Here is an 11,891-nt window from a genome sequence, read left to right as displayed (position 1 = left end):
ATTAGACTTTTTTCCTTGACGTCTCCCCTGCAACCAAAAATCATTATTCATGCCTGGTATAAGCAGTACAAGCAGCAAACTGTTAGTTACTTTCTTCAGCATAAAAACCTTTCCATATTTGAAAACTTGTATCTTCTATCAGTCTGCTCTTCTGCCAGCTAAATTCATTACTCTAGCTCTTCCAGATTTAATTTGGAGATCTAACTTCTTAGATCTACAAATATTTCTTGTTTGCTTTTCTTTGGACTTTCTCCAGTGTGCTTGGGACAACAGTGTAACCTTCACTTTCTATGCTTGAATGTTGGGATTAATGGCTTTGAATTCCAGGGTTATCTAATGATTTACAGGGAATGAACTTTGTTCTGTCTTTACTGATGCAAGATAACTGGGAAAAGAGATTCATTAAAGATTTAATTCATACCTCAGAAGACTGGGCAAGTTCCAGTTCACAGCGCAGCGAATTCACCCCTTCAGAAATATTACCGTTAAACTTACTCAGCCATGGGAAACTCAAACCATTTCTAAAAGAAACAGGGAAAAAGTGGTGTATCAGTCCTTGTCGACTTTTGAAAAACTGCATTTCCTGGAACTTCTTCACAATACTCACGAGATAAGCTCTTGCTGCATGTGTTGCATGTTCTCCAGTAGCTTATTTTTTTCTGCCCTCAGTGTCTGAAACATACATCAGATGGGGTGAGTTAGTTTGTGATGCAGAATAAGCACTGGTTGTGCATGCTTTCCCCACACAGTCAAAACTAGGCCCAGCCCCATACCTCTATTATTGAGGAACACTCCACAATGGTTAACTTCAGTTCCTTGATGTCCTGTTCCTTCTGCAGAAGTTGTGGAGAAAACAAACAAACAGAAAAATCACTATTCAGTCCTACTTCACAGCAGTAAGCTGTAGGACTTATGTTTGAGCAGCAACCTAATTATATAACAAAAATAGTTGCAAATTTCAAAGCATACCACCAGTTACCTTGCATATGAGCTAAGAGCACTCAGAAGACCTTTTCTACGTAACGTCCGAAGTTAAAGAGACAGAAAAACCTCTTTCCACATGCTGTGCTTTAATTTATTATTTACCTGGTTTCTATACCAGCAGATTAAACTAGACAGAAGCATTTTAGTTTTAGCTGAAGACCTGGACTATATTATGCCTGGTGCAAACTCTAATCCCAACGGACCCATAAAACAAGTTGAAATGTTAACACATTTTTTATTATTAGAGGCATAGAATATAGCACTCTGCAGACTGAATATTGTCTAATGAAAGGGCTGACCAAGAATGTATTTCCCTCATGTTAGGACTGAAGAGTTACTAGAAGTAGCAGCTTTCTTAGCACCACAGTCATGTTATGCCTTTACAGTAGAAGACACTGTACAGACAAGTAGAGAATTTCCTAGAGAAAACAGGAATTTCAAGTAGGAGCTTTGATCCTCTCATCCCTTTTATGGCTTCTTCCTATTCTTCCTCTTCAAAAATGGCTGAAGTTTTTGAAAAAGTGCTCAAAGTTAAGCAGGAAAAGTGAGACTGTAGAACCAGATTTTCAATCCTGGAAGAGACAACTGATATATGGTACCAAAGAGTTAATAAAAAAGAAAAAAGAAAATTTGTGTTTTCTGTTTTCATATACCTTCTCCAGACCTGGAAAAGAAAGGCTGCCAAAATAATTTTAGTGCCCAGTCTTAGCCAATCTATCTTTGGATGAAGAGCTATGAGAGGAGGATTTTTAGCTTACAGGTAAACCCTTAACCCACAGAGCCTAATGGCAAGTTTTCTGCACTAGTTTCTTCAAAGTTATACAAACCAGTCATGTTTATCAACATGTAATCTAACAGCCTCATTCCAAAATTCTCATTTAGTCAATAGACTAAGAGAGTTGTGTTTAAAAAAAAAATTATACGACAGAGCTCACAAAACTTTGAATGCTTCAAGGAGGACCAAGTGAAAGCTACTTTAAAAAAAAACAACAAACAGATTAATAAATTTATGCCCTTAAGCTGCTTCCAGGGAAAAAACCAAACCAACCAAAAACTACTAAAACACTCAGCTACAAAGTTATCAGCTGGATCACACTGCAGTTAGATTCTCTTTGTCCCTATTTGAATTCAGCTGCACTCACTTTTGCAGTTAACTTAATAGTCAAATATTTTATCAGGTGATTTAAATCATGTTCTGCTCAACAGAAATCCCATTGGCCTAAAAGACAATTTGCATAATTCATGAATCCAGATATTGCCAACACCCTTGTCTAGTCTTATGTCTTTGTTTTCTGATACAAAATAAGAGTTTAAAAACACCAGAAATGTTCACTCTTCAGCCAAGCCTAAATAATTACACCTCAGAAATGAAAGGACAAATTTGTTTTTCCATTGGGCTCTGAATCACCATTTCTAGTTTGACACAGAAGTGAAATGATTTCAGTCAAGGACATGAAGGGAAGGACCTTCTGCAGGTACATACTTTGAGCAGCTGTTGAAGGAAGTAGCCCTTAGAAGTTTCTGTATGTTTTTCTGAAGTTTGAAAGTTTAATAGGTTGTGATTTTTTTTTTAATAAAATGAAAAATAAAGAAAGAAAAATCCTGAAACCTTTAATTATGCTGACTCATAACCAGGTCCTAAAGTAGAACTCGCCTACTTTGAAGTCATTTATAGGATCAGGTTCTGCAGTGTGAGAAGAGTAGAAATAAAAGTGCCACAGTGAAGACTATTGCTTTGCCTTTATACAAATCATCCTGTAGTCAGTTTAGACCAGCAACCTGGTCCAGTGGAAGGTGTCCCTGCCCATGACAGGTGAGCTGGAAATAAATGATCTTTAAGGCCTCTTCCAACCCAAACCTTTCTGTCATTCTATGTTTTTAAGTCGAGATAGTAATGAAGTAGAAGCAACTAACCTGGATCAAGCTTGCCTCTTTGGTCACCATAGTGCTCTCATAGATATGGGCTTGGACCTACAGAATGAAAAGATCAAAAATTATTCCAGCCATCAGTACTCACTATAATACAAGTCTGTTGCTATTTCCTATTTGGATGGGAAAAAGAATAGCAACATTCCTTGCTTAGAAAAATCAAATTTTTCTTAGAATATCTTATGTGGTGCATTTCAGAGTTCAGATCTTACACTCAAGTGAAAAGGTTCTCAGCTTTAGAGTCACCTTTGTTTCCTCCCACCTATCCAGGCTAATACCTTCAGCAGCCTCACCCAATAATGACTTCCTAATATATTTTCTCAAATGTTGGGGAAAAGGAGAGAATGAAACTGTGGATTTATTCTATCAGCCCAGTTTTTAGCCTCCAGACAGCAATGCTCTTAGTCAAAGCTGACACACTGTCCAAGCAACTCTTGTACACTGCAGTCCTTCAGTATAAACAGGCTCAGAGCTGTCTGCCTTCCAGAAGCAGAAATCCTTCTCACTAGACCTGAGCAAACTATAGGTTGACTTTTTGTTCCTCCTAGAGTTGAAATTCTTACTTGAAGCTCTGCTGCATTTTTGGATAGCTCCAAGATCTTCTTGTGTAGTCCATCGGTGTCCATGCTATTCCTAATATTCTAAACAAGATAAGAGTGTTTAGGCACAGCTGAATGGATTGACAGCTTCTCCTTGAACAAACTAGGCAAAATGTCATCTCCACCCTCAATACTGCCTACTCTCAAGCACTTCCAGTGTTTATGCACATAAATTGTAAGTGCTTGCCCCACTGAAACTGCTTCTGCTGCTTTTCCCCCCAATTCTCCAGAGCACAGGTAATAGAAAACCTCAAAACATGATTTGTAAGCACTACCAGACCTAGAAAGCTAAGGAAAAACTGTCAGACCTGCAGCACAAGAATTATTTTTTGAAAGATGAAGTTTAATAGCTATTTAGATTTACAATTTCAGAAAGTCTAATCTTGAGAACAGTAAACATGTGAAGAACTACCACCACTGTTATAATAGATTCCTGGATACATGAGGTGTTTCCTTTCATTACTATATATGATTTAACCTGTTTCTCCATTTCCTCCTAAATAGTCTGAAATACAGACTGCAAGGGAGTATTAAAACATTTTATCACCTGATAAAAACAGGTTAATAAAGTAATTGCTCTAATGTTTTAAAAAAAAAAAAAAAAAAAAAGGAACAGCTCTCCTGCAAATAAAGAATTCAAGCCTAGAGATACAGTTCCACTAGCAGCAAGTTCCCTACAAGCCTCCTGTAGGTCCTTGGCCAGTGCCAGTGATCCATGTGTGAGTGGAGACCACAGCCACTGAGGTTTTTTTGGTGTTACAGCTCTACACAGAGCTTCTCCTTGGGCTCTTTAAGGGAGGGAAACAGAAGTGAACATGAAATGAAAAAGTATTGGGTGGACATTGTTTCAATGTAAAATTAGTATACTTATAGCTGTGTTAAGCAGAAATATTTGGTATTTTCCTATAAAGCTTTGAAAGGAAAAAAGGAGAGGGAGTGGGCTTCCCCTTTTTGTCCCTGTCCCCATGCTTCCCTAACCTCCTATCCTTACCCAGCAAATGAAAAACCTGAAGCACAGTGCAACTTCAAGATGTGCAACTTTTATGACAAGTCATCCTTGTAAAATGTTAGATATTTTGATAACCTAATTAGCATGTCAGGCTGCAAAGTCTGACAAACATTTCATTTCTTAATGGCAAACTTTTAGCTAGGCAAGAACATGAAGAAGAATCATGATTTATTTTACCTCTTCCTGGAGAGAAGTAACTTTGCTGTTGAGAGACTGATTTTCTTTTTCCTGATCAGAGTTAAAGAAAAAGAGAAAAAAGAAAATTCACTGTGTTTCACATGTCAAGTTCAACAGTCAAAGGCAAACTAAGGCAAAAAGCAACAGACCACAAATACATCCAGAGTCCAAGATGAAGCTGTGGTGTTGCTTTCCTTGGCTGCAGAGAGCACAACAAAAAGCGAAGTGCTGGGGCTGGTGCACTGAAAGGTTTGACACAGGCATTTCAAATCAGCACAACTCAGACCACTAGCTGATGGGAAGGAGCTATTCAAGGCCAGAGTGGACAAATCTAGTTGTACTCATGCTGGAAACAGGACAAATCTGGAAAGCCAATGTGCCACACTACACGTTTTCATATCAGAGATGAGGAAAGTCAGTAGTATCCATCCCACTTGGTGCCTTTTCTGCACAGTGAACAGTAACTAAGGGACTTATAATCTCAACTACAAAGTTTCCAATAATATTTCTCTCTCCCACTCCACTTCCTTCTCACAGGGTGAATTATGCATGGAACCTCATATTAAAGCAAAACCAGAACATACACACACTGCAGCAGCATAGCACCAAAAATCCTGGTGTTCTGGCTTGGCATGGAAGACTCATTTTTGATTTCTACATACCCACCACCAGCAGCACACACAGTTCCAGAACACTAATTTCAGGCTACACCCACACAGCAAGACATGGTGATACCACTGTTGTGTGAAGAACACACACAGCAGCTACACAAACACCTTCTTGGAGAGCCTCAGCTCTGGTGTCTGGCAACACCTGCTAAAGCTGCAGCCACATCAGCCTTGTCACCAGGCTGTTTTACAGCTCTTACACCCAGCACAAGCTTTACTACTCACACACCTGGGCCCAACTCCCACACTGGCAGCTTCAGACACACCAAGGTGTGCTGCCTGGCTTCCAGCTGTCTGCCCAGATTGGACAGGTTTTGATAGGCTCTTGTCATATCTGTCAGTCCCTATGGACATTCACAATAACCTGGGAGTGCTCTGGAAAATGACTCTTCTGTGTGGACATCTGAACTGAGTCTCTTATTCGTGCTGGTTCTACAAAAGTGATAGGAATTTCTGGCAGAATGTCACCAACTTCAGAACAGACTGGGCTCAGTGACAGCAGCATGAGAGCTGCTGTCTTTAAGCACAGTTACAAACAAGACTGTCCCTTTTAATAGTTTTCCTCATAGTAACTGGCAACAGAAAAATTTCCATGTGAAAGCACTTCATAGTGGTTTTGCAACACTAATAAATCACGTTTGAAATTGGTACAGAGAAGGTCATATTACTGGTTTTTTTGAGCCTGAGCAGTCATGCCACTGTTACAGCAAGGTGTGAGATGCTGTACAATGCAAACTAGGAAATAAAAGCACCTACTAGCTGTTTGTTCTGCAAGAGAATCTGCTCTCTCTTCTCTTCTGACAGGTTCAGGTTGTTCTTTGTTTCTTCTAGTTCTTCTTCAAGTGCTTTGGCTTTCAACACAGAGTGCTGGATGCTGCACAGAGGGGAAGTAAATCCAGAAGAAATTTAGCCAGTTACTGCTGGTCTTCAGACAGGCTCAAAATACAGAATTTCTAGAAGTTACCAGGGCCTTATTTCTTGACACAGACACTGAACAGAAGAGCAACATTTCAGTTTAAGCCCATCATTTTCATCCAGGAAGTAAAGGCTCATAGATTTACCCTCATTTAATGACTCCCTTTCACTCTCCCAGTAGGGGATGAAACCTCAGGCAAACACAGCATCAAAGACAGGTGGATCAAAACAGAGGTATGTTAACAAATCTGGCTTGTTATGGTTAAATAGATCAACTCATCTGAGAACAAACTCATCTTTACAATACTTCATAGGTAGAAGTTGTGGAAACCATTTCAGTTCAGTTTTCAAGGACAAGCTCTGCATCATTTTCTTATCCTGATCTGATACCCCAAACCAAGTGTATTTAGGCAATGAGCTGGGCTCATTTCCAGGCTAGCTCTATGCTGCAGAGCATCCCAGAGCACATGGTCCAACATGAGGGCACACACCCCATTCCAACTACACCTTGCAGGATTCTTGCTTTATCTCCCCAGAAAATACTGGGAATGGTTTGGCAGCTGACATAGCTGTATCACATTTGAATTGATTAGGCCAGTTGAGCACTATGAAATATAGGCTTGTACTTGTGGCACTGATAGATCCCCAGGCTACAGAAATAGTGAACAAATGAGACAACTCACCTCAGTTCCTCAAAGGAGTAGCAAAATAGCTGTTACACACTCACTTTCCCTCTGCTTAGCAACAAGCATGTGGTCTAGGATTGGAAGACTTCCAGTGCTTAGCTGTTCTCTTGGTAACATTGAGCCTTTTTTCCGTTGTTTTGTTTGTTTGATTTTGCTTTACCCTAAGATCTTGCTCTGTGCACCCACATGCTGCAAGAGTCAGGCTATATAAGATGAAGGACTGATTTTATAAGAACCAGGAGGTACAGAGCAGAAAATCAGGCAAGAGGGTCAAACCTTACAGGTAATACATAAAGAAAGTTGCTGTCATGAAGCACTGATAAGGCTAAAAGCAGTAAGGCAAGGCTGAACCATTTGGCAGAGTACAGCTCTGCCCATGGCCACTACAGTGTAGACCTGGTGCCATCAAGGTCTCCCACCTTTTTATTTGTTGACGTAAATCCTCATTATCTGCCAACAGCTTATTGCTGGTCTCATCTACAGCTTCCAGTGTGAGCTTCAGCTTGTTGTTCTCTTCCTGAAGCTTCTGGTTGTTGTACTGCAGGTCTGCCACACAGGTTATCAGGTCAGAAGTCTCCCTGTTCCAGTAACAAAGCCAGGAAAGACTGAGAAAAGTGCTTTGATCTAATTTAGGCTTTTGAAAAATCCTAATGCTGTGTTGCATTGACTAATAAGAGGAGAGCCCACAGAGAACTCACAATGCTGCAGTGTCCAGTCACTTGCTCTGCACAGAGATATCAGAACATTTTCAGATCAGTTCTCCAATTCTATTGACACCAAGAACTGTTTTGGTTTTAATCACTTTTTTTTGTACTCCCTGCTACCGAGATTTGCCACCAGACAAGTGCCACATCTGGATGTCTGCATGAGTATGCCTTAAGTTTTTGTTAGTCACCTCTTAGGCCACTAATAGTGCTTTTGGAGTAACTCCACAATTTCTGGATCCTTTCTTTTCCCCTAACCCAATCCCCTACTTTTGTGTTCAACCAAAACTTCAAAGAAGATTACCCTTCTGAGATCCTGAGAATTATAGGGAAGGATCAGAAAGCAGATCTTGAATTTCTGACTATACATAAACTCCAAAAGTAAACTTCTGGTGTTTGTTAAGTGCTTTGCTACTAACAGAATCCAAGTCACATACATAACTATGTTAAAAAAACAAAACAAAACAAAAACTAATTCCCCACCACAAGAAAAATAACCCTAAAAAACCTCAAGGACCAGATTTTCAGGTCACAATATCTTGTTATTGTCATACACCTAAGATTTTAGAGAAGGAACCAGTTTGAACAGGGAAACACATGGCAAAACTGACCACAGGGAATTACAGACGCAAATAGACACAGAAGCACCAAGACAGCAGTAGGAAAAATTACTAGTGTGTTTTTCACTCTGAGCAGAAACTGTGATGAAGAAGGTAACAGCATCAAGAGCTATTGCAGACTGAGGTCAGCATTAGAAATTCTGCCAGAACAGTATTCCAAAACAGCAGTTCTAGGAATTTCTGTCAAGCAATTCAGAGCTAAGAGTATTGTATTCTGAGAAAGAATTGCTTAAATGGACTTACATGTCTCCTCTGGACACATCACCCCCAAAGGCCTCCAAGCTTCCTGATGTAACATTCATCCTGGCATGTGCCTTTTTTGCTGAAAGAGTTGGGGGGTTGGTTATAGGGCAAGAAAGTGGAGTTTTCCTGAATAAAACCAGAGTAAAAGGGTCTGTACCTTCACAGGTGTTTTTAAGCACTTGAAATTCCAGGCCTTCCATACTGGCTGATGATTCCTCACTGGCATCCTCTTCCCTGAAACAAACAAGCACCAAGAGTCAAAATCAGTATGACTTTGTAACAGTTGAAAAAATTCAGCCAAAACCCACACTGTGGCCACAGCATCCCAGTGCCTTCTACTTTCCAGAGTCTGGAAGAGGCAAGTCACAGGGGAACTTTCTACTCTCCTGTTTTTACAGAAGGCTTAGGAAATAGATTCATTAAAAAGCTGTTACCATTTTCTCTTACGATCTTCAATCCACTCTCCCATGACAGCATGATACGTTTTCAGGTCCATGGAAACATCTTTCTGATCTGGGTCAAGCATGTTGCATAGCTCATCAAGATCACTGTCTTCTGATCCCCGACTAGTTGTATGCCTCAAGTAATCAATTATCTTGGAAACTGCCACCTTTCCTAAAATAGAAACAGAAGTACATGTGCAGACTCCAAAGTCTGGCAAGCATTTATAAACAGCTGTAAAAGGCCATGCTACTGGACTATTCTAGGATGTATCCAATTGCCCTCAAGAGCTGTAGACAGGGAACAAATCCCTGCAGTTGCAGTGTGTCCTGGAAAAAATAGTTTAGAGCTTTTGTTTGCTGGGTTTTTTTGTTCATTTTCTGATAGAGAAGTGTGAAAATCCAGTTTACTAGTTTTGTGGACTTCAGTTTCAGAGGAATAAAAGCTGACCTATTTGCTGAGCTACTACTTTCAGGCCTCTCATCAAATCCTGTGACTGACATTGTCGTACTCTGCTAAACTACTCCCTTCTCTGCTTACTACTCCTTACTCTCAAGCCCAGGTTGGATGGAGCCTTGAGCAATCTGGTCTGGCAGAAGGTGTTTCTGCCCATGTCAGGAGGTTGGAACTAGGTGATCTTTAATGCCCCTTCCAATCCAAACTATTCTGTGATTCTATGATTCTACCACTTTTAGACATGTGTGAGGTGGAAATGGGAGGACTTCTTTTGCTCTGCAGTTTCCTTAAGTTTTCTAACAGGAAAAAGACTAGAAGTAACTTCTGATAAATCTGATTGCTAGAAGCATGTTGCTCCTCTACTTCCCCTGCACTAAAACACTGCAAAGATCAGCAGGGGAAAAGTCAAGCACCGCGCAAAAGAGGCACAAGAAATTTATACATTTATTCTGCATCTGCCACACACACAGGAGCTAAGGGAGCCTAAGCATATCAGAGATTGGCATATCTCACAAATCACAGCATGATCAGAATCCTCAAAATCTGTTGAGAGGAGAACAAAACAGAGGAATAAAAAGCCTATGGCAAACCTGTGTGCTCTATGTCACATGCACAGAAGATAGTGGTCAGTAGGTCTTCTTCACAGATGAAGCTCACACCTTGCATGTTGTCAGCTTTGTGCCCCAGTGACTGTCTCCATCCTGTGAAGTATAAGTGTTATTGTCCATCTTCATTTGCTCATAGTAACTTTATGTACCACAGCTTCTAACTACAATATTATGTTTGCAATAGCAAGAGCACACATGGAATTCCCCTGCTTTAATGACATATTTTTTTAGTTTTAGGTGTTTGGGTTTTTTTTTTCTGAAAGATTAAATCAACAAAACAATTTACTGCCAAATAACTCCAGGAACTAACTGTTCATAGCTGGAGCCTCTGAGTTGGGAACTGGTTTATACATCTACATTTTTGGGAACCCTGGCTTTTCTTTTTTGATTGAAGGAAACACATAAAACAGGTCATTTAAGAGGCCACATATTTCCTCTCTCTCCCTCCAGATACATTGTAGAGAAATCACTACAGCTGAATTAACTTATTGAAAAATTAATACTCCAAAAAGCTCAAACTAAGACCAACACCCAAATTCATATATATATATTAAAGGCAGTCTAAATTTATAGCCAAATTGCTTAACCAAAAAAAATAAATAAATTGAAAGAATCTGAAAAAGTTTGACTTGACTTGTTACTTCCTCACTTTTTGCATTCACATTAATAGTGTTTTAGAGAAAATTGAGATTTTACTCAGCTCTTCCTGAGGTCTTATTAGATTTGAGTGATGCTAAATGTATTGTTACTAGTTTAAATAGTAAAGAAACATCACCTATGTAGGCTAAATGTTCAGATGTCTAAGATTTTGAATTAGGATTACTTTTTCCAGGATTTTTACCTCTTTCATTCGAAGGAAAGATCTTTGACAAAGGAGGTTGGATCACAGCACTTTCTGGCTTTTTACCAGATGTGAAGAAATATAAGTTCGGACTTGATGTAAGATACTTCTGTTTATAAGGCACATCTTTGGGTTCAATAGTTGGTAAAGCATACAGTTTGTGCTGAGAATTCACCTCCCTGGATCCAAAGAACAATGGAGAACAGTCCTCCCTGGGACACACCGGTATCGATGTGTTCCTAGATCTCTCATTGCATTCACCAGCTATAAAAGTAGCATTTGCAGGATGGTGGTCAGAGATGGGCCCGAGACAAGGCGACAAGTTTGGAGAGAAAACACTGTCTCTGTCAGGACTGATTACGACTGAATGAGTGTCATGACTTCGAAAAGTTCTTCTCTTCAGAATTTCTTCCAGATTTTTTTTGATATTGGACTGTGGACTGTCGAAGTTCCTGGACTGAAATTTTGGTATCTGCATAGCTGGGTTAGAGACTTGGTCCAGCATTTGGATGGATTTGATCTTTCTGCAAATACTGTCCACTGGGTTATGATGCCGTTTCTTCTTAGCTCCATGTTCTAACGACATTTTCAATTCCCTTCTCTTGCAAAGTATCTGGAAAGAATAGGGACAAGATACAAGAGTTAGGATGGCCAACATAAACATAACTTTTGCACTAATTTTTCCATTCAGCTGTGCAGCTTGAGTATCAAGTGGTTTGAAAATCCTCAATCCACTTACCAGCTGTGACAGGAACCTCTAGTCATGATGTTTAATTGTGCAGGGAACTAGAAGCTGATATGGATTTGGAAAAGTTGGTGAAAACAGATATACTTTCTGAAATCTCACTGCTGATTCTTAAATACCATAACCATGGCAGTGAGGAATGGGGGGACAAAAATAAAAGCTGGATTCCCTGCAACCTTGTGGTTGACTATCTTTTTGGATTAAAGAAAGTACTAAGGAATATTACTCATACCATTTTATCCCTAATTGGATATTTCTTTTATATA

General features: G+C 39.7%; 1 protein-coding gene across 1 annotated transcript in view; it reads right to left on the bottom strand.

Moving 5' to 3' along the window:
• The window catches only part of LRMP (lymphoid-restricted membrane protein), a 39,460-nt gene extending 27,994 nt beyond the window's left edge, over positions 1 to 11,466 (bottom strand). Inside the window, exons 1-9 of the mRNA XM_009077043.1 lie at positions 10,881 to 11,466; positions 8,969 to 9,149; positions 8,692 to 8,768; positions 8,535 to 8,613; positions 7,387 to 7,545; positions 6,123 to 6,240; positions 4,699 to 4,749; positions 3,477 to 3,554; positions 2,899 to 2,955 (exon numbers count right to left, since the gene is read on the bottom strand). Of these exons, the coding sequence (XP_009075291.1) occupies positions 2,899 to 2,955; positions 3,477 to 3,554; positions 4,699 to 4,749; positions 6,123 to 6,240; positions 7,387 to 7,545; positions 8,535 to 8,613; positions 8,692 to 8,768; positions 8,969 to 9,149; positions 10,881 to 11,466 (1,386 nt within the window). The remainder of the gene's footprint in view (positions 1 to 2,898; positions 2,956 to 3,476; positions 3,555 to 4,698; positions 4,750 to 6,122; positions 6,241 to 7,386; positions 7,546 to 8,534; positions 8,614 to 8,691; positions 8,769 to 8,968; positions 9,150 to 10,880) is intronic.
• Positions 11,467 to 11,891: the final 425 nt, after the last annotated feature.

Source organism: Acanthisitta chloris, unplaced genomic scaffold (assembly GCF_000695815.1).
Source record: "Acanthisitta chloris isolate BGI_N310 unplaced genomic scaffold, ASM69581v1 scaffold12596, whole genome shotgun sequence".
Classification (NCBI taxonomy): Eukaryota; Metazoa; Chordata; class Aves; order Passeriformes; family Acanthisittidae; genus Acanthisitta; species Acanthisitta chloris.
This window is presented reverse-complemented; position numbering and strand designations above follow the sequence as displayed.